General features: G+C 38.7%; 2 protein-coding genes across 2 annotated transcripts; both read right to left on the bottom strand.

Moving 5' to 3' along the window:
• Positions 1 to 442: 442 nt before the first annotated feature.
• Positions 443 to 6,179, bottom strand: LOC120443191 (ly-6/neurotoxin-like protein 1). Its single transcript, XM_039621309.1, has 3 exons — positions 6,082 to 6,179; positions 912 to 1,019; positions 443 to 808 (listed from the first exon to the last, which is right to left on the bottom strand). The coding sequence occupies exons 1-3, from the start codon at positions 6,125 to 6,127 to the stop codon at positions 534 to 536; spliced, it is 429 nt and encodes a 142-aa protein (XP_039477243.1). The 5' UTR covers positions 6,128 to 6,179; the 3' UTR covers positions 443 to 533.
• Positions 6,180 to 14,408: 8,229 nt separating this feature from the next.
• Positions 14,409 to 16,498, bottom strand: LOC120443112 (lymphocyte antigen 6G-like). The gene is made up of 3 exons (XM_039621061.1): positions 16,129 to 16,498; positions 15,397 to 15,504; positions 14,409 to 15,293 (listed from the first exon to the last, which is right to left on the bottom strand). Exons 1-3 carry the CDS (start codon positions 16,172 to 16,174, stop codon positions 15,145 to 15,147), a joined length of 303 nt encoding a protein of 100 aa, XP_039476995.1. The 5' UTR covers positions 16,175 to 16,498; the 3' UTR covers positions 14,409 to 15,144.
• Positions 16,499 to 21,665: the final 5,167 nt, after the last annotated feature.

Genomic DNA, 21,665 nt, shown 5'->3' on the forward strand with positions numbered 1-21,665 from the left:
ATTGTAACTAGTTGTTTGCACTTTGTTGTAAATTCTCAGTATATATACTGTACTCATGAAGGTTTCTCTTGACTATCAGGTACCTCGACTTTGACAATGATAGTCCTACCCTCTTCAGAGAGAGCTGGATGCCTGCACTTCAGTCACATATTGAGTGATTTAAAATCAACTGTGAGGAAAACTGTGGTAAAACTACAAAAATTGCATCTTTGTCCAAAGCATTACGGAGTTTGAAAACCTTAAAGTGAACTTTGTCCATCCTTATCAACCAGCCACACACACACACACACACACACACACACACACACACACATATATATATGTATAAATATATATATATATACACAAATCTGTTGTTTAGTGATACAAAATGCAGAACACAAGTAATTAAACAATTCAGCGATCAAAGCATTATTCTGATTTTATTGAAAATATATCCAACTAAAATCTTTTACATTGTTAATTATTCCTGGATTGTAGATTTTGGTTAAGAACAAAGTAAAACATGATTAAGATGTAGTTGTTCCAGAGCTTCAGAGGAAGATGGTGATTATGGCTGAAGACACCAGCAGGAGCATAGCACTGGGTCCAGTTGGTATAGCACTGGGACCAGTTGGTATAGCACTGGGACCAGTTGGTATAGCACTGGGTCCAGTTGGTATAGCACTGGGACCAGTTGGTATAGCACTGGGACCAGTTGGTATAGCACTGGGTTCAGTTGGTATAGCACTGTTGCACAAGTTCCCTTCACAGCAGCTCATAGGACTGACACATGAGGCACTGTTTATGCAGCTCTTAGAGACAGTACCTGTAAGACATGATGGGAAAACCTCAGTTTAAGTAATGCTATGCTCATAAAATGTATGATTTACAGCTTTAAACACTTCTTAATACACTGCAGAAGAACTTACCATTTATAGTAACGCTGAAACATCGATCCATACCAGCAGGACAAGTGAAGATCTCAGTGCAGGACGGAGAGTCAGAGAATAAACATACGTAGCATTGTAATCCACATGCTGCAGAGAAAGAAAGACAGCTGTCATACATGGATGAAGATTCTTCAAATACAAAGCATCAGGGGCGGATCTAGAGAAATTTTCTTAGGGTGGCATGAGGGTGGCAAAGAAATCAAATGGTGGTAAAATCAAAGCCTTTTTTCCCCCCAAACACATATGCAGGTGGTTACATATGGTTAAAATGATTCAAATGCAGTAAGTATACACGTTTTTCATATAAATATAGTCTATAACTTAATTATTGTCTGTAGCCCACATAATTACACACTTTAGTGACATAAAACTTGTGAGTTTTGATTCTATGTACTGTATAGCCTGTATAAGAAATAAATATGTTCAGTTTCAGTTTTCAGTTTTATTTGTCATATACAAGTTAGCACAGGGTCAACATCGCAATGAAATGTATTTGACGAGCAGAAGACAGTCACTCAGCAGAATGGTACAGTAGAAAATAAAATAATAAAAATAAATAGAAAAATAGTAAAGAGCAAAAATATTAATAAGATGTAGTAAAGAAAAAAGATTTTCAGTTAACTGACTAAATATATATATATATATATATATATATATATATATATATATATATATATATATATATATATATATATATATATATATATATATATATATATATGTGTATATATATACACACTAGTGATTAAATAAAGAAAATCTTAAATAGAAATGTGTGTGTGTGTGTGTGTGTGTGGGGGGGGGTGGGGGGCAGATGGCAGATGGAATAAGCAGCAGTACAAACTAAACAGTACAAAAGTTTTTTGTTTTTTTTTCGTGGCAGTTGTTACAGTATTGCACTTTTTTAAAAATATGAATATCAATAAAGTGGAGTGACCAGTGCAGATTATACAGAGTACTTGTGAAGCTGCAGGGTAGCTTCTGAGTGCGTCCTGTGGACTGTGCTGTGTGTGTTTAAGTGTTGTGGTTGAGGTGTCGTATGGCTTGATGGTAGAAACTGTTTTTAAGTCTTGTAGTCTGAGCAGACAGACTCCTGTAACGTCTGCCAGATGGTAACAAGGAGAAAAGCTGATGTGCTGGGTGACTGTGGTCCTTGATGATGCTGTGTGCTTTACGGAGGCATCGTTGAAGATAAATGTCCTGAATGGCAGGAAGCCTCATGCCAGTGATGTGCTCTGCTGCCTTCGCCACCCTCTGTAGTGATTTCTGGCTGCTGGCAGAGCAGCTTCCGTACCAAACTGTAATGCAGCTCGTCAGCAAGCTCTCGATTCCACACCTGTAGAAATTTGAAGTGATGTTGGCGTTCATGCCAAACTTCCTCAGCCTTTTCAGGAAGTAAAGCCGCTGGCGAGCTTTCCTGATGGCAGTGTCTGTGTAAAGGGTCCAGGAGAAGTCCTCGGTGATGTTGACTCCAAGGAATTTGAAGCTGCTGACCCTTTCGACCTTGACACCGTTGATGTGGATGGGCTGGTGTTCCCTGACTGGTCGCTTCCGGTAGTCCACTATCATTTCTCTAGTTTTGCTGATGTTGAGAGTCAGGTTATTTTCCAGACACCACTCATACAGTGCCATCACCTCCTCTCTATAGGCTGTCTCGTCGTTGTCTGTGATGAGGCCTATGATGGTTGTGTCATCTGCAAACTTGATGATGATGTTGGACTCGTGTTTAGCAACACAGTCGTGTGTGAACAGGGAATATAGGAGGGGGCTAAGCACACAACCCTGTGGCGTACCTGTGTTTAAGATGAGTGATGAGGAGGTGTGCTTACCAACTCTCACCACCTGGGGCCTGTTTGTGAGGAAGTTTAGAATCCATCTGCAGATCGGTGTTCCCAGCCCAAGGTCGACGAGCTTCATGGCAGGTTTTGAGGGGATGATGGTGTTAAATGCCGAGCTGTAGTCGATGAAGAGCATCCTTGCATATGTATTCCCTTTTTCCAGGTGAGTGAGGGTGGTGTGCGTTGCCAGGGCGATGGCATCCTCTGTGGCTCTGTTTGTCCGATAGGTGAACTGAAGAGGGTCCAGTGTGTCAGGGAGGGAGGAGCAGATGTGACCTTTGACCAGCCGCTCCAGGCACTTCATGATGACGGATGTCAGTGCAACAGGACGGTAGTCATTCAGACAGGAGACCACTGACTTTTTGGGAACAGGAATGATGGTGGATGCTTTGAGGGACGTGGGGACCGCTGACTGCCTCAGGGAGAGGTTGAAGATGTTGGTGAACACCTCTGCCAGCTCGTCTGCACACACTCTGAGAAGCCGGCCTGGGATGCCGTCTGGTCCTGGAGCTTTGTGAGGATTGACCTTTTTAAAAGTCCATCTCACAGCTTCTGTTTTCAGAGTTAAAGCTGCAGCCTCACTGTCCTCCTGAGGGTAGAGGATATGCTCTCTGTTGTCTGCGTCAAAACGAGCATAGAAGTTGTTGAGCTCGTCTGCGAGAGATGCAGTGGGCTGAACACTGACTGTGTTGACCTTCTTGTAGTCAGTGATGCAGCGCAGTCCATTCCACAGTCGCCTGGTGTCAAAGCTGTGGTAGCTGGACTCCATTTTGTCCCTGTAGTCCTTTCTGGCCTTTTTTATATGTTTTATATGTATCCCAATAAGTAATAAGAAAGCTACACAACATGGGGTGGTTCATTTACAAACACAAGTCTAACTTAAGTTTCACACTGTTTTTTGTTAGAAAACAATCACATTGTTACAGCTTAAATTACACAAAATGTAAGAAATCTGCACTGTCATGAACAAAAATTTAAACCTAATTTTTCATGATTTGTTGGATTAACCCACCGAGGTCTGAAATACAACCGGACATTTTTGACTCCTTTCGAGTTTACGTTTGTATTTCACCCTCAAATGGTTTCATTTTATTTTTTTCCCCCTTGCCTTGTTTGGTGTCATTTTTTTCAGCTCAACTGAATTTAGTTGTTTTTTTCACTGACATACTGCATTAGTATTACTGATCTGAAATCACACAAAGAACTTAAAATCCCAGTAGTATGTTTTGCTGTAAAAAAAACCCCACAGACATGTTGAGTAAATGTTTATAACTTGAAATGCAAATATAAAAATGCATCAAATACACCTGCCGTTTTTTTTTCATTTTGTACAACCATTTAAAAATATTACTAAAACTAAAATCAGAGAACAATCAGGTGTCGCAATAAGATGCCCCACAAATGATGTGTGCTAGTTCGTCCACCAAAAGACAGAGGAGAACAGCGCAGGGAGAAACCTGCAGGCCTGACAACAGGTGGTGTATCACTCCGCTGGTTTTCTACTTAGTGACAGTGTTTACAAATGTGCCTTTGTGAAATTCATTAGCACCCTCACCGACACACAAAACAAAACGACTACACAACAGAACAACTACACAACACAACACACTAAGTATACACTCCACACTAAACGTCACAAATCTTCCACATCTAAACTCTCTCTCTCTCACTCGCTCCCTCTGTCTCGCTGCCATTACCGTCACTCCCAAAACTTTCCCCTCTTCCTAAACAACCAAATCCCACGTGTTGACTTTTTTATAAATTGGTTGACATGGTACATTTTTCCACCGATAGAAAAGAGGTGGCTTTTTTCCTTTCTTTACTGTTTTCGCACTCTCTTTAGAAAACGCTTAAAACACACACACACACACACACACACACACACACACACACACACACACACACACACACACACACACACACACACAACATGGTGACGACAGTATTTAGAAAAAGGCATGGCTTATATATATATTATCAGTCATATGATTTGGAGGTGCAGCGTGTCCGTAAACTCACCTTCCTTCCATTTCCAGAGTGTAACATCCAACCACCTGTATAAAACCCGTAATTCCCATGGTGTTGTTCAAAATGTGCTCTGGCACATAAACATCGCTTGCTACTGAAAACAAGAAAAAAGCCGGTCCTGCTATGGGCTGAACCATTTGTCAACGGTGGAGGGGGAGAACACTATCCAATATATTCAGTTTTAGCATTTATATTCACTGTTGATTGTAACTACGCTCAAACTGTTAATGCTATCTTATTCTAATAAACAACACTGTCATATGCAAAATTGGGGTGGCACTTGGGGTGGCAAGGGATCATTTTAGGTTGGCACTTGCCACCTCATGCCACCCTTCTAGATCCGCCCCTGCAAAGCATGATCCATTAGACTGCAGATGTCTTAATGAGATGAAGAAAAGCTTTTTTTTTCATTCAGAGAAAAGGCTTCTTATGAAGTTTGTGGTACCACAGCTCAGAGAATGCACCAGGAAATTTAAAAAAAAGAGAGAGAGAGAAAAAGGCAAAGGAGCAGGAGTTTAATTCCTCAAAAAAACTAATCAACAAGAACCCAGATTAGATAAAATAATACCCTGCAGATCTATAGAGTATATGCAGTTAAATAGCTCTCTTCAATAAAAAGCAAATGGAACCTTATTGTGCAGTGCAAGCAACTGAAATTAATGTGTTTCAAAGCGCAGCACTGCGTGTTGGGTGCTGTGGGAAAAGGCCTTCAGGATCTGCCATTTCTATTACAAAATACATTGAGCTCCATAATTTGATTTATAAAGGCAACTTTTAAAATAGTTTTGCATCTGTACATGACTATAGTGTATTTAAAATCAAACTTTTAATGTTTCAGCTCTTCAGTTTCAATTCCTCAGAAAGTGAGTAGGATGTTACTGAACACCCCGCCATGTTTAGGAGGTAATTTAATTTTGTGTCGATGCAACATTGTGCAATGCTACCAAATGATCACTAGTTTTAAGATGGATGGATTTCCTTTACTGCAAAAGGCAGCAATCATAAACTTCATTAATAATAGCTTGCTGTACATGACTATAGTGTATTTTAAATCAAACTTTTAATGGAAAAAAAATCTCATATATTCACCTACTTTTTAAGAGTTATGTTTTTTTCCCATCACAGAAGAATTTTGGTTCAGATGTGCTTTTCAAGGTGATCTGAACCTCTCTTCAGTTTCATGTCTCTTACAGTTTGGTTTAAAAATGGAAGAGCTGAAAGGACCAGTGATTATCTGATTATCTGGTAAAGAACAAGACAAGTGAATCATGAGCTGCTCTTACCTGCAGACAAACTCAAAACCAGGATCAGAGCTCCAAGAAGTTTCATGGTGAGAAGTAAGAAAGAAGTACACGATGTGTGAGGAGGACAGAAAGTCAAATAGGCTTTGTTCAGCTCTTCAGTTTCAAATACTCAGAAGGTCAGTAGGGAGGTACTGAACACCCCGCCCTCTTGAGAAGGTGAATTCACCTTATGTCGATGCAACATTACTCTCATTTGTGTGCACATCTGCGCTTGCACTTGCGCCACATGTTCTCCAAAAGATGTTAATGCTACCAGATGATCACTGCTGTTAAGATACACAGGATGGATTTGCAGTACTGCAAAAGGCAGTAATCATAAACTTCATTAAGAATAGCTTACTACTACTCGGTTTGACCTCATTTTACCACAAAGAAGTGCTTTAAACATATATGTTCTTCTTTTATTTGAAAAGCTCTTTGACACACAAAGAAATATTGTATGTATTATAACTGGTATAAATGTTAGACGTTATTAAATGAAAGCTGTTAACATTAATGGTGTTTTTTTTCCAGCTTACTCATCCACACAGACATTTTTGCACAGTGCCATATATATTCCTGATGCTGTCTTTTACAAAAGACAAAATAACATTGTTGGTAAGTTCAGTCCAACTTCATGTCTGAGTCTCAGAATGAGCTCATGAAATTATTTGTGAATGAGTAGGTTTGAAGTGGTGGGAAAATAGACAGCTGCACCGGTGTAGTTCCAGTTTGGTACAGTTTGTTGGATAAAAGCAGTTTTTGTGGTGTATATGTAACCGGTGTGTTTCTGCGTTGTGTCTGATCCTGACAATAAAAGGTAAAAGAAAGAAAGACCTCCAAGTGAATAATTTGCCCACTCCAGCTCCTCTCCCACAGGGGAATTGTAGAAAATCCGACATACCTGACGATAAAAGGTAAAAGAAAGAAAGCTCCAAACCTCCAAGTGAATAATTTGCCCACTACAGCTCCTACGACCAAATACAAACAGTGGGGAAGAGGATTAGCTCAACCCACCACAACTTCCAAGCTAGCAAGAAGTATATATTCATGCTAGCATTAATGGCGCCTAAAACACATTTGTGGCACACACATACTACACACTTATAACATCTAACAAAAAACCAGGCATAATGATGACAATAATTGAACTAAAATCGCAATCAGAAACATCAGGGTGGCTAAATATGCATTATATGAGCGTTTTACAGTGTTGGGAAAGAAATTACACCATCCTCCCACAGGGGAATTGTAGAAAAGGGGAGAGGCAAAAGGGGTACACAGTATTTATACGGTTGCACCAAAGAAGAAGAAGAAAAGATGAGGAGGGGCTCTAACTGATAATGAACGTAACTACAGGCTTGGAGGTCCTAAAAGTCAGGTATAAAAGGAACGGTTTGAGGGTTTAGAACACATTTTGCATAATTATAACAATATGTGATTTATGACCAGTGTTGGTCAAGTTACTTGAAAAAAGTAATCAGTAACTAATTACTTATTACTTCCCCCCAAAAGTAATCCCGTTACTTTACTGATTACGTATTTTCAAAAGTAATTAATTACTTAGTTACTTTTTAAAAACACGATTTACAACCTGAATAGGTGATCTTTCAGCCCAATTCTACTTTTTCTGCATAATTCATCATACAAAATGTAATCAAATGGAAAAGTCTCTTTTTAAAACTTGTTTTATTAGTTTTAATCTTTTAACTTTATGCATCAAGCAAAAAATTTAATTATATGCAACATTCTCTGACTGGAAGAAATTTGTTTAACATTTAAACCTATTTTCTGCACATTCCAGCACATAAAATAAAAATATTTTTTTGTGTTTACACTCACTCTTTCAAATAGATGCAAGTAAAACACAGCAGAAAATAAATAAAATCAAAGACTAGCGGTCCTGTCGCTCTATTTTCACCTGTAAAGCAGGACTGGGGTAGGCGGAGGTTTGCCTTGGTGCAGGTGTGCCGCAGCGGTCAGTTGAAGAATCCATGAGTTTCTCTGTGCGTCGTAGCGCACTCGGTGCTTGCTTGGAAGTTTAGGGGGTTTTTTTCGCTGTAAAAAGAAGTTTTCTTCCCACGCACAACGGACACTAATATTTTTGTCACTTTTTATGGAATCAAACTCAAAATAAGGTCAGTACTTCCACGCTTTAAACGCTGCATGCTCATACTCTCTCCCGCACTCGATATATTATGCATTGTTGATCTGCACACAGCTGTTGTCACAAATGTCGCACTCGCTTACGTCACTGTCATGAGAAATTCTCGCAAAAAAATCACGGTTTTAGTAATGCAGTAACGCAGCGTTCCTACGGGAAAGTAACGGTAATCTAATTACCGTTTTTGCGACAGCAATCCCTTACTTTACTCGTTACTTGAAAAAAGTAATCGGATTACGGTAACGCGTTACAAGTAATGCGTTACTGCCCATCTCTGTTTATGACCCTGTTACATATAGTGTATTTTAAACACACAGCTATATACATTTGAAGTGCATACTTTAAGCTGTAATTTAAGGGCTTTTACAAAAACAGTATTAACTGTTTGGAGATTACACAGACTCGCCTTTTCAGGGGCTTAAATTAACTGGACAAACTAGCATAATTTTAATACTTGAAATAGCACGAATATTAACTTGAGTTGTAACTGTGCTGACTTATTGCCAGTGTGGATATTTAAGACTTTCATTGTCAGACTTTAAGATTTAATTGTTTTTATAACATAAAAGTTGAGCGGGTAGAGAGGCATTTTTGGACAGGTCTGGATTTGCAAGGCCTGCCCTTATCAGCAAAGCTGACTCACTAACGCCAGTTCAAGACTCCTTTGAATTGTTTCCTTGATAGCTGATTTAAGATAAGGATAAGGTGACCTTTATTAGTCCCACACGTGGAAAATTTGTTTTGTCACAGCAGGAAGTGGACAGTACAAAAGTTCTGAAGCAAAAATTAGAATATAATAAGAATAAATACTGTACACAACTGTACAGAATAGAATAAAATAAAATACAGTAGAATAAAATAGAATAAAATATACAATAGGATAAAAATAGAATACAAATGCTGTATACAACTGAGTAAAAATACAATGATGCCAGAAAGGAATATTGCACTTAGTGTTATTGCACATGTGTGGATGTGTGTGTTTGATCAGTTAAAGTCTTTGTTATGGAGTCTGACAGCAGTGGGGAGGAAAGACCTGCGAAATCTCTCTGTCCCACATCGTGGGTGCCGCAGTCTCCCACTGAAGGAGCTGCTCAGTGCTGTCAGAGTCTCCTGCATGGGGTGGGAGATGTTGTCCAACAGGGATGACAGCTTAGCCACCATTCTCCTTTCACTCACCACCTCCACTGGGTCCAGAGGGCATCCTAGAACAGAGCTGGCCCTTTTGATCAGCCTGTTCAGCCTCTTCCTGTCCCTGGCAGAGATGCTGCCACCCCAGCAGACCACACCCTAAAAGATAGCTGAGGCCACCACAGAGTCATAGAAGGTCTTCAGGAGTGGGCCCTCTACTCCAAACGACCTGAGTCTCCGCAGCAGGTACAGCCTGCTCTGCCCTTTCCTGTAGAGGGCGTCTGAATTATGAGTCCAGTCCAGTTTGTTGTTCAGATGAACACCAAGGTACCTGTAGCTGTCCACAGCCTCAATGTCCATACCTTGGATGTTTGATGTGTTGTTGCAGAGAAAAAAACACCTGAGAGTGCTAAAGGACAAAACTGAGAAGAACATGATTAAATGAAACCCAAGACAACATAGGAGAGAGACTGCAGACAGTCTTTCAGAGAAATCTGCAAGAGTTTAAAACCCTTATTTTAGAGGTGAAATGTAGATGCATCGACTGCTCACATAAGTACCTCGCGGCATTTTAACGTTTCTGCCTGGTGGAGAGACCTTCCTGTTTAAAGACTTTGGTGAAGCACAGTACACATATTCCACATGTAATACTTTTAAAAAATTAACTGGACAAACTGGAATAATTTTTAATACTTGGATGAAGCATTCAGAGAACTTGCCTGAATCTGAGTGCAGCACTGCACACTTCAGAATTCATCCTGCTGCTTCTATCAGCAATCACACCATGAATAAAAATTAGTGACCTGGATCCACTGGTAGTCATAAATGCGGTAACATTTCCTCCACCATGTTTGACAGATGTTATGTTTTACATTATGAAACATTTCTCTTCTCTGAACTTCTCTCATCATTCTGGTATGAGTTCACTTTGGTTTCATCTGTCCAAGACTGTGCAGACTCCTTTAGATGTCTTTTGACAAAGTGTAATCTGACCTTCCTTTTCTTAATTGTAACTAGTTGTTTGCACTTTGTTGTAAATTCTCAGTATATATACTGTACTCATGAAGGTTTCTCTTGACTTTCATGTACCTCGACTTTGACAATGATAGTCCTACCCCCTTCAGAGAAAGCTGGATGCCTGCACTTCAGTCACATATTGAGTGATTTAAAATCAACTGTGAGGAAAACTGTGGTAAAACTACAAAAATTGCATCTTTGTCCAAAACATTATGGAGTTTGAAAACCTTAAAGTGAACTTTGTCCATCCTTATCAACCAGCCACATATAATTATATATATATATCTGTAATATGAAACGTTCATATTTTCTTCTGTCCTGTTTTGTTAGTTTAATTTACAGCTGATAACAAATCTGTTGTTTAGTGATACAAAATGCAGAACACAAGTAATTAAACAATTCAGCGATCAAAGCATTATTCTGATTTTATTGAAAATATATCCAACTAAAATCTTTTACATTGTTAATTATTCCTGGATTGTAGATTTTGGTTAAGAACAAAGTAAAACATGATTAAGATGTAGTTGTTCCAGAGCTTCAGAGGAAGATGGTGATTATGGCTGAAGACACCAGCAGGAGCATAGCACTGCGTCCAGTTGGTATAGCATTGTTGCACAAGTTCCCTTCACAGCAGCTCATAGGACTGACACACAAGCTAGGGAACTGGCAGCTCTTAGTGACGGTACCTGTAAGACATGATGGGAAAACCTCAGTTTCAGTAACACTATGCTCATAAAATGTATGATTTACAGCTTTAAACACTTCTTAATACACTGCAGAACAACTTGTAGTAAGGCTGAAACATCGGTCCATAGCGGTAGGGCAAGTTCGGATCTCAGTGCTTTTTGGCTGTCTTCCTGCGATAACAAGGATGTGGTCTAAAGAAGCCATCAGAAAATGTAGCAAAAGAAAAAAGAAAAGAAAAGAAAGGCAAAAGGACCAGGACTTGTCCTGGGTGTCGAACTGGAGAACCTGGAGGAGGTGTCTGAGAGGAGAATGCTAAAAAACTTCTTTGTATCATGGACAACCCCTCCCACCCCATGCACGCCTCCATGATGGACCATCGGAGCACACGCAGCAAAAGACTCATCGCCCCGAAATGCAGAACTGACCGCCACAGGAAATCCTTCAAAACGGTGGCAATAAGACTGTACAACTCTTCCTTGCACTGTATGTGATTTTTCTGAGGATTAATGACAAACTTATTCTGTTCCCATTCAGACTGTGCAATATCACCCAACAGTTTTTCATCGAATGTTTGGTTCATCTCCCCATCATATGCTGCTACTCTCTTTTATTCATTTTCACAATACTATGCCACTTTTAGAATCACCTGCACTGATAGCTAAGCTATTTATTTTTCAGGATATTACTTATAGTTATATTGTTACTTCGTTAGAGTTATTTGATGTTATATTTGCACTATCCTACTGTATATTACTGTATACTAGTATTCTTATTCATGTGTATGACAAAAGAATTTCCCTTGGGATAAATAAAGCTCTTTTTATCTTCTTATATTAATAAAAAACGAAAAAACGACCCTTTTAATTAATGTTCCGATTACGATGATCAGATGCCAACAAAATAAATGTCTATCCCAAAAACTCACAAAAAACCACACACTAACTATGCAGGTTAAATGTTTGACATTTAGACCGTGCATTTCTGAAGTCAACCTTCTTTGTAAGTTAGCAATAACCATATAAGTTACAGTCGATTCATCCCGTGGAGTATGTGTGTGGGCGAATTAGCCAGCACTTGTATTGTGTAAAAAGAGTACCTCATGTTACTTTTTATAGATAACACGATAATTGTTGAATTTATCATCCGTTATTGTCACGGCTGTGGTGGCAAATGTGTAGAGTGGCGAACGAAGGAGCCAAATGCAGGCACTGGCTTTGATGAGAGTGAGCTTTATTTTCAAAATGGTGACAAAATAGACTGAGCAGAGATGGGAATGACAGAAACTGAGATAAACCTAAACTGGGAAAAACTAACTAAACAAAACTGAAACCATGACTCGCAGGATAACACACAGGGTGAAACACAGGATGACACGTGGAGGTAACACAGACGGACCAGTGACAAGCAAGGGAAAACACACATATAAGCACAAAGGGGGAATGTGGAAACTGCATACAGGAGTGAGACACAGCTGAACCTATTAACCATGACGAGACAGGGAGAATGCAAACTGAATAGACTGACATAAGACACAGACCTTCAAAGTAAAACAGGAAACTCAACACACATGCAGAGACATACTTAGAGACACGGGCTTTGCACAGAGAATAGAGGGAACACACAGGCAGGGATGACTAGACACTTTACAGAGGAAGCACAGAAGCAAAACCTAACAACTAGCAAATCTTAAGAGAATACATAACCAGAATAAATAAGAACATAAGAAAATATTAATAAACACAAAACCCTGAGTCAACAGACTCAGGACCATGACAGTTATGGTATCACTACATGGTTTGGCAATATTTCTGTCAAGTTTAGATCAAATCAAAATTTGATTAATAGGACTGTAAAGATGGGTGAGAAGTGGGAGTGGGAGAACAGATAAAAAGTTGCAGCTATAATTCACACAAGCTCACCGGTGCGTAAATATAGCAACTTAGCAGTCTCAAAGTAAACTGGCCTTGAATCAGATCTGTAGAAGGAAGACTGGAGTGACCTTTGTTTTTAAACCATTTTAAACCTTTAGACCTTTGTTCTAAAGTGATAGGTCACTTTAGACCAACAGACCAACACTTTAGACAGGTAAAATATTAAGACATTAATCTGCATTATCCTTGTTATCGCAGGAAGAAAGCCATAAAGGATTTTTATTTTGTTTTGTTTTTCAGTAGAGCTATCTGGAAGAAAGCATTTCTTTTGTGTGATAATGTATCACAACTTGAGTACTATATCTTTAATGTTCACTTCACATTTTCATTTTTAGAATGAAGCAACTTTATTTTTAATTCCCAGAAAACATTCAGCAAGAAAAAATAGGAGAAAGAGAAAGTTTGATAAATTGTTCTTTTTTCCCCATCACTTACAATCATGCTTCAGTTGTGCTTTTCAAGGTGGTCTTCACCCTGCTATCCTTCGATTACCTTCGTGTCATTTACAGTTTTGGTAAAAGAAAATAAATTAATTCAGATAATAATTTAAAAAGAACCTTGCCAGACAAGACAAATGAAATCTGTTCTTAGAGAGCCAAAAACAGGATCAGAGCTCCGAACAGTTTCTTTTTAGAAGAAGAAAGAAACAGCCGAAGCTTTGAGCTTGGCTTTATTTCTCAGTTTCTCAGAAAATCAAAGGTTTTATCAGGCTCATAAACCTCACACCTGGAAGACAGTGAAGGGTTTTCTAGACAAATAACATGATAAACTGCTATAAACTTTTACAAGTACATAAAGTGTGCATTTACAATGATACTGGAAGAGGTGATGCATTCACCAGCTACTTCAGTAAGTATATCTGAGCAGTACTGGGTTAGGCACCCTTTCAGAATTGCCTTGATTCTTTATGGCATAAATTCAACAAGGTTCCTCAAACATTCCTTTGAGATTTCCGTCTATGTTAGCATTACACAGCTGTGGAAGATTTGTCAGATTCACATTATGCTGCAAAGCTGACAGACCCTGTGTGCTCTTGTGCTGCTGTAGCCCATCTGCTTTGTGCATTGAGAGATGCCCTTCCGCATACATTGGTTGTAACAGGTGGTTTTTGAGTTGCTGTTGTTCCTATCAGTCTAAATCAGTCAGTCTGGCTATTCTCCTTTGACCTCAACAAGGCGTTTAAAATACCTTAAATAATCTTTTTTTTCTCCATTTTGATGCTGGATTTGAGCTTCAGCAGGTGGTCTTGACCATGTTTGCACGCCTAAATGTATCGAGGTGCTGCCATGTGATTTTAAGGAGCAGCTGAAGAGGTGTGCCTAATGATTTGGTTTATTAAAAATGTTAATAAACTAAACACAATTAAAGTATTTTACAGAACACACAAGACATTTAAGCAGTCTCCTCTAAATCATGTCCAGAACTGGAATTTATTGTTAGCCCCATAAATGTGTGGTGCACTTACCGAAGTGCAAACAGGTTCATAATCTCTCTTCTCATCATTCTGGTATGAGTTCACTTTGGTTTCATCTGCATAAGATTTTTTCAGACTGTGCAGACTCCTTTAGATGTTTTTTGGCAAAGTCTAATTCAACCCTCCTTTTCTTAAGTGTAACTAGCTGTTTGCACTTTGTTGTAAATCCTCAGTATATATACTGTATTCATGAAGCTGTCTCTTGACTATCAGGTACCTCGACTTTGACAATGATAGTCCTACCTCCTTCAAAGAAAGCTGGACGCCTGCACTTCAGTCACATATTGACTGATTTAAAATCAACTGTGGGTAAAACTGTGGTAAAACTACAAAAATTGCATCTTTGTCCAAAGCATTACGGAGTTTGAAAACCTTAAAGTGAACTTTGTCCATCTTTATCAACCAGCCACATAATTTATATGAAATGCTCATAATTTATCTGTCCTTTTTTTTTTTTTTAATTTACAGCAACAACAAATCTGTTTTATTTTTATTTAATTAAACAATTCAAAGCATTATTCTGATTATATTGAAAATATATCCAACAGTACAGTAACTAACATCATTTACATTGTTAATTTAAAAAAGAATATTCCTGGATTGTAATTTTTGGTTAAGAACAAAGTAAAACATGATTAAGGTGTAGTTGTTCCAGAGCTTCAGAGGAAGACGGTGATTATGGCTGAAGACACCAGCAGGAGCATAGCACTGGGACCAGTTGGTATAGCACTGTTGCACAAGTTCCCTTCACAGCAGCTCATAGGACTGACACATAAGTCACTCTTTATGCAGCCCTTAGTGACGGTACCTGTAAGACATGATGGAAAAACCTCAGTTTAATTAATGCTATGCTCATAAAATGTATGATTTACATCTTTAAACACTTCTTAATACACTGCAGAACAACTTACCGCTTACAGTGAGGCTGAAACATCGGTCCATACCGGTAGGACAAGTATAGACATCAGTGCAGGATTGAGGGTCAGAGAGTCCACATACGTAGCATTGTAATCCACATGCTGCAGAGAAAGAAAGAAAGCTGGTATTCATGAATGAAGATTCGCCAAATACAAAGCATCATCCATTAGACTGCAGATGTCTTAATGAGATCAAGAAAAGCTTTTCTTTTCATTCAGAGAAAAGGCTTCTTATAAAGTCTGTGGTACCACAGCTCAGAGAATGCACCGGGAAATTAAAACAATAAAAGAGAGAAAGAAAATAGAAAATAGAAAAGGAAAAGGACCAGGAGTTTTATTAATAAAAAAAGAGCGCAGCGCTGGGCGTCATATGTAAAAGGGCTTTCAGGATCTGCTATTTCTATTACAAAATACAGAGAGGCCCTTAATTTGATTTATAAAGGCATTTTTAAAATAGTTTTGCATCTGTACATGACTATAGTGTATTTTAAATCAAACTGTTAATAGTGAAAAAGTTACAAAGATGCCCATTTTAAAAAATTTATTCTTTCTTTTTTTCGATCACAGAAGAATTTTTGGTTCAGATGTCCTTTTCAAGGTGATCTGAACCTCTCTTCAGTTTCATGTCTCTTACAGTTTTGTTCAAAAGTAGAAGACCTGAAAGGACCAGTGATTATCTGATTATGTGGTAAAGAACAAGAAAAACCAATGATAAGCTGCTCTTACCTGTGGACAAACTCAAAACCAGGATCAGAGCTCCAAGACGTTTCATGGTGAGAAAAGAAAGAAGTACACGATGTGCGAGGAGGACAGGTTAAATAGGCTTTGTTCAGCTCTTCAGTTTCAGTTTCTCAGAAAGCGAGTAGGATGGTACTGAAGCCCCTGCCCTCTTGAGAAGTTCAGGTCACTTTGAGAGGACTCAATGTTACTCTCATTTATGTGCACTTCTGCACTTGCGCAAAATGGTCACAAAAGAAGCCGCAGGAATCATAAACTTCATTAACAATAGCTCACTAGTACTGGGTTGGGCCCCACCTGCCTGAATCTGAGTGCAGCACTGCACACAGAATTCATCCTGCTACTTCTATCAGCAGCCACACCATGAATGAAAAATAGTGACTCTGATCCACTGTTAGCCATAAAAGCTGCAACATTTCCTCCACCTCGACTTTGACAATGATAGTCCTACCTCTTTCAGAAAAAAGCTGATGCCTGCACTTCAGTCACATATTCACTGATTTAAAATCAACTGCGATGAAAACTCTGGTAAAGCTACAAACATTGCATCTTTGTCCAAAGCATTATCGAGTTAAAAAACCTTAAAGTGAACTTTGTCCATCCTTATCAACCAACCACATAATTTATATGAAATGCTCATATTTGCTCTGTCCTGTATTTTATTTACAGCTCATTACAAAACTCTTTTTATTTAATGATACAAAATGCAGAACACAAGTAGTTAAACAATTCAGCCATCAAAGCATTATTCTGATTTTACTGAATATATTGTCACGGTTAGCGCTGGTCAACCGTGGGGATATGAGGAAAGAGGACCCAAATGCTGGACTCTTTAATGAAGGCAGTCCTTTTTTTTTTTTTTTTTTTTTTTTACAATGAAGTAAATAACAAAAACACAATAAAAATAAATCCCCGTTAGCTCCCTAGACTCCCGTGTCGTGTCTTCACTCAAACGTTTCCGCACTCTCTCAGGAAGAAAACCATAAAGGTTTTTCTTTTTGTTTTATTTTTTAGTAGCGCTATCTGGAAGAAAGCATTTTTTTTGTATGATAATTTATCACAACTTGAGTGCTATATCTATAATGTTAACTTCACATTTTAATTTCTAGAATGAACCAACTTTATTTTTAATTCCCAGAAAACGTTCTCTTTTTTTGTGATGCTCTTATTTTTCACATCACTTAACACTCATGGTTCAGTTGTGCTTTTCAAGGTGGTCTTCGCTCTGCTATCCTTCGATTACCTGGGGCGATCGTGGCTCAAGAGTTGGCAGTTCGTCTTGTAATCGGAAGGTTGCCGTCGATTCGAGCCCCGGCTCGGACAGTCCCAGTCGTTGTGTCTGTGGGCAAGGCACTTCACCCGTTGCCTAGTGGTGGTGGTCAGAGGGCCCCGTGGCGCCAGTGTCCGGCAGTCTCGTCTCCGTCAGTGCGCCCCAGGGCAGGTGTGGCTACAATGCAGCTTGCCATCACCAGTGTGTGTGAATGGGTGAATGACTGAATGTAGTGTAAAGCGCTTTGGGGTCCATAGGGACTAAGTAAAGCGCTATACAAATACAGGCCATTTACCTTTGTGTCATTTACAGCTTTACTAAATGGAAACAAAATAATTCATATAATAATTTTAACATAGAGCCTTGTTAGATAAGACAAATGAAATCTGTTCTTACAGAGTCAAAAACAGGACCAGAGTTCCGAACAGTTTCATTTTGGAAGAAGAAAGAAACACACGATGTAAGACGATGACTGCACACAGAAGCTTGGCTTTATTTCTCAGTTTCTCAGAAAAGTTTTTTATTAGGAAAAGGTTTCATTTCCTCATACACCTCACACCTGGAAGATGGTGAAGGGTTTTATGGCCAGATAAGATCATAAAACTGCTATAAACTTTTACTAGTACGTAAAATATGGATTTACAATGATACTGGAAGAGGTGATTCATTCACCAGCTACTTCAGTAAGTATATCTGAACAGTACTGGGTCAGGCATTTAAATGTTTTTTCTCCATTCTGATGCTGGATTTGAGCTTCAGCAGGTGGTCTTGACCATGTTTACACGCCTAAATGTATTTAGGTGCTGCCATGTGATTTTAAGGAGCAGCTGAAGAGGTGTGCCTAATGATGTGGTTCATTAAAAATTTCATTAAAAACTATTTTACAGAACACACAAGACATTTAAGACATTTAAGAATAATCAGTCTCCTCTAAATCATGTCCAGAACTGGTATTTATTATAGCGCCATAAATCTGCATGCTGCACTTAGCTGTAGCCAGAAATACCAAAGTGCAAACAGGTTCAGAATCAGCACAGTTCAATTTACTTTTAATGTTTTGATTGAATGGCTGCTTTTTCACTCCAAAGTGTGACCTGAACCAGAATCAGCAAGGTAAATATGAGTGTTACTTATCTGCTGAGCTTCAGTGGTGGGCTAATATCCACAATCATGCTTTACCTTTATCACTGTGGATACAATAATATATACTATTAACAGAATTATTAGCTTGAGCCTGGTTGTAACTGTGCTGACTTATTGTCACTGTGGGTGTTTAAGACTTTCATTGTCAAACTTAATTTGGCAATGAAATTGATGATAAAAAAAAATGATGCAATGATTTAATTGTATTTATAACATAAAAGCACATCAGTATAGCATTCAGCTGAGGAGGCAGAGAGGCATTTTTGGACGGGCTTGGACTCGCAAGGCCTGCCCTCAACAGCAAAGCTGGTTCACTAACACTGACATGAAGCCATGCCAGTTTAAGACTCCTTTGAATCGTTTCCTTGATAGCCGATGTGTTGTGTTGTTTTAGAGAGAGACCGCCTGAGGGCGCTAAAGGACAACCTGAGAAGAACATGATTACAGTTTTTTCTGAATGCTTAAGCCCTAACTGTGATTCTTATAGCACAATGTCTAAAACTATTAATACTTATAGCAAAACCACTCACTGAGTTTGCAAAACTAAAAGCACAAACACTGCTTTGCACTCAGTTTGCCATTTTGTAACACACACTTTGCAAACCTGTAGCTACAATCCACTGCACAGCACTCTTTTGCAGAACTGTAAACACAACTCACGGCTTTACACTCAATTTGCAAAGGATCAACACACTCCTAGCAAAACTATACACATTTATGGCCATTATTTACACTATTTTGCCAACTGTCTGTCACACTGTCACATGTGAAAACTGTTTTAGATAATTAGTTCACTTTGCAATCAGCCTAAGCACTATAATACAGGTAAGCTCTGTGTGTGGAGTACAGTGGAGGGAGCAGGAAGAGTGAGAAGTAGAGGAGACCGAGGAAGAGGACGTGGAGGTGAAGAAGCAGGACGAAGAGGACAACAAGGACAAGGACGAGGAGGGGGGAGAGGAAGGGTAAGAAGAGTAAGAAATAGAACTGCTGATGACATCAGAGCTACAATAGTGGACCATGTAACCAACCATGGAGTGACCCTGAGGGAAGCTGGCCAACGGGTTCAGCCTAACTCGAGCCGCTACACTGTAGCAAACATCATAAGGACATTTTGAAATGAGAGTCGGTTAGTACAGTCACTTTGCACTAAGATTTGTAGCACTGCCATGCTAATGAGAAACACAACAATACCATAGATGTAAAATTCCAGAAGCTATTTTCCCCTGTGCTCCCGAACCCCCGGGCCTCGGACCGGTACCGGCCCGTGAGTCGTTTGGTACCGGGCCACGAGAGTCAAGGCTCAGGTGTGAAATGTATGGTTTTCAGGGTTTTTATTGGTTTTCAGCGTTATTTTGTTATCGTTTTTATCGTTAACTCGCTTTTCCTGGGTCTTTTCACGTGTGTTATGAATAAATCTTCTGTTTTTTGGTACCGGTACTAGTTTTATTTTGTTGTGTTTATCCGCGACACCTTAAAGGCCTGTCCGTGAAAATATTGTCTGGCATAAACCGGTCAGTGGCACAAAAAAGGTTGGGGACCGCTGGACTAGAGGACATTTCATGTGATGTAGATGAAATTTTGTGGCCAGATCCACAGAGATGACACAATGTAGACTGATTTCTTTTTTTCCTCAGTGAAATTACTATTTCGTTTTGACTTGAAATAAACACTTGTGTTTGTTTTGATGTGTGAATAAACACCAGTACTTGAAGTTTGTATCCCTCTATGCTTACGGACCTATGACAAAAGTATGAGCTCAAACTGACATAGCCTACCTTGTGCACAGAGAAAGCAAAAGCCAGATGTGTTTTTCATTCATACCATCAGTGTGTAGTTGGTGCATTGTGTGCTTATTAATTTGATGGCTTGTGTTTACTGTCTGATACAAAAATACCATTTTTACAAAGGTGTGGTGAGTTAAGCAAAGGTTATTCGCTTTTACAAGAAAACTACAATGTTTTGCTGATTGGGTGAAGAGTTTTCTTATTTGTGTGTAGAGTTTTGCAAAAATAGCCAATAGTTACAAAAAATGTGCTCAAGCCATCAGAAAAAACTGTAAATGAAGCCCAAGACAAAATAAGAGAGAAACTGCAGACAGTCTTTCAGAGAAATCTGAAAGAGTTTAAAATCCTTATTTTAGGGGTGAAATGTGACAAATTTAGATGCACTGACTGCCCACATAAGTACCTCGAGGCAAAGTGTGTGCCTAGTGAAGAGACCTTCCTCTATAAAGACTTTGGTGAAGCACAGTGCACATATTCCACATGTATTACTTTTTTTTGTGTGCAAATGTAGTGTTTGGCAGTAGGTGTAAATAGCCCAACCAGAGGTTAAATCACCCGGGACTCTCCATCAGCTTTTAGAACAGAAAAAGCCTCTTGAATGAGAGGTAAGAGGTCATTTTAAGCACCTATGTCATTTTGTGTTTTGTCGTTTTCTTTAAGACAAATATTCAGGATCTAAATGTGAAAGTCTTATCTCCGAACTTTGTTTTTGTGATGATTAGTAAAACAACCTCAAACATTTGTTTGATAGGTAGTCAGCTAATTAAGAAGCTTATAAAAATGACCACTGTGTTCATTTTTTTTTTTTTTTTGTTGCTGTTTTTGAAATGTAGGCTTTATAAAAATCTTATTTTACATCTCATGGGAAAAATAAGATGAATAGAAGAGTTGAGTTTGCCTTCTGAATTTAATATAAACCATGATCATTTCCTAAAACTGACCAAACAGCAACAGTGAAGACAATGAACATCTAAAAATATCAGTAGGGATCAAACTCTTTCTTCCTTCTGAGCAGTCATGAGATAATGATACAATACTGATGTACTATGTTGAAACTGGTTTCTCCTTCCTTTAGATTTGTCTCATCAGCATCTTTCAGCTGCTTATTGAAAAACAACAAAAAACAAAACAAAACTGTATTTCAGTAAACAGACTTTTCTTATGAAATTTCTTTTTTCTTTTTTTAACTATGAAAATAAGAACATTTGAACTCAAGTTTTACATAGATTTTTAAAAAAGTGATGATTAGTCAGGAGTAGTCCTATTGGCTGTAGAGCCCTAGTTCTCGCCTTTATTTCCAAAAATGGTAAGTCTGGCAGTGAGGTCAC

Source organism: Oreochromis aureus, linkage group 12 (assembly GCF_013358895.1).
Source record: "Oreochromis aureus strain Israel breed Guangdong linkage group 12, ZZ_aureus, whole genome shotgun sequence".
NCBI classification, from domain to species: Eukaryota; Metazoa; Chordata; class Actinopteri; order Cichliformes; family Cichlidae; genus Oreochromis; species Oreochromis aureus.

Bases quoted from the DNA above. Each gene is read 5' to 3' on its own strand.
- LOC120443191 (XM_039621309.1), bottom strand. From the start codon at position 6,127: ATGAAACTTCTTGGAGCTCTGATCCTGGTTTTGAGTTTGTCTGCAG. The intron at 1,020-6,081 runs GTAAGAGCAGCT...CTTTCTCTGCAG, and splicing joins GGTTTTGAGTTTGTCTGCAG to CATGTGGATTACAATGCTAC. The intron at 809-911 runs GTAAGTTCTTCT...CATGTCTTACAG, and splicing joins TTTCAGCGTTACTATAAATG to GTACTGTCTCTAAGAGCTGC.
- LOC120443112 (XM_039621061.1), bottom strand. From the start codon at position 16,174: ATGAAACGTCTTGGAGCTCTGATCCTGGTTTTGAGTTTGTCCACAG. The intron at 15,505-16,128 runs GTAAGAGCAGCT...CTTTCTCTGCAG, and splicing joins GGTTTTGAGTTTGTCCACAG to CATGTGGATTACAATGCTAC. The intron at 15,294-15,396 runs GTAAGTTGTTCT...CATGTCTTACAG, and splicing joins TTTCAGCCTCACTGTAAGCG to GTACCGTCACTAAGGGCTGC.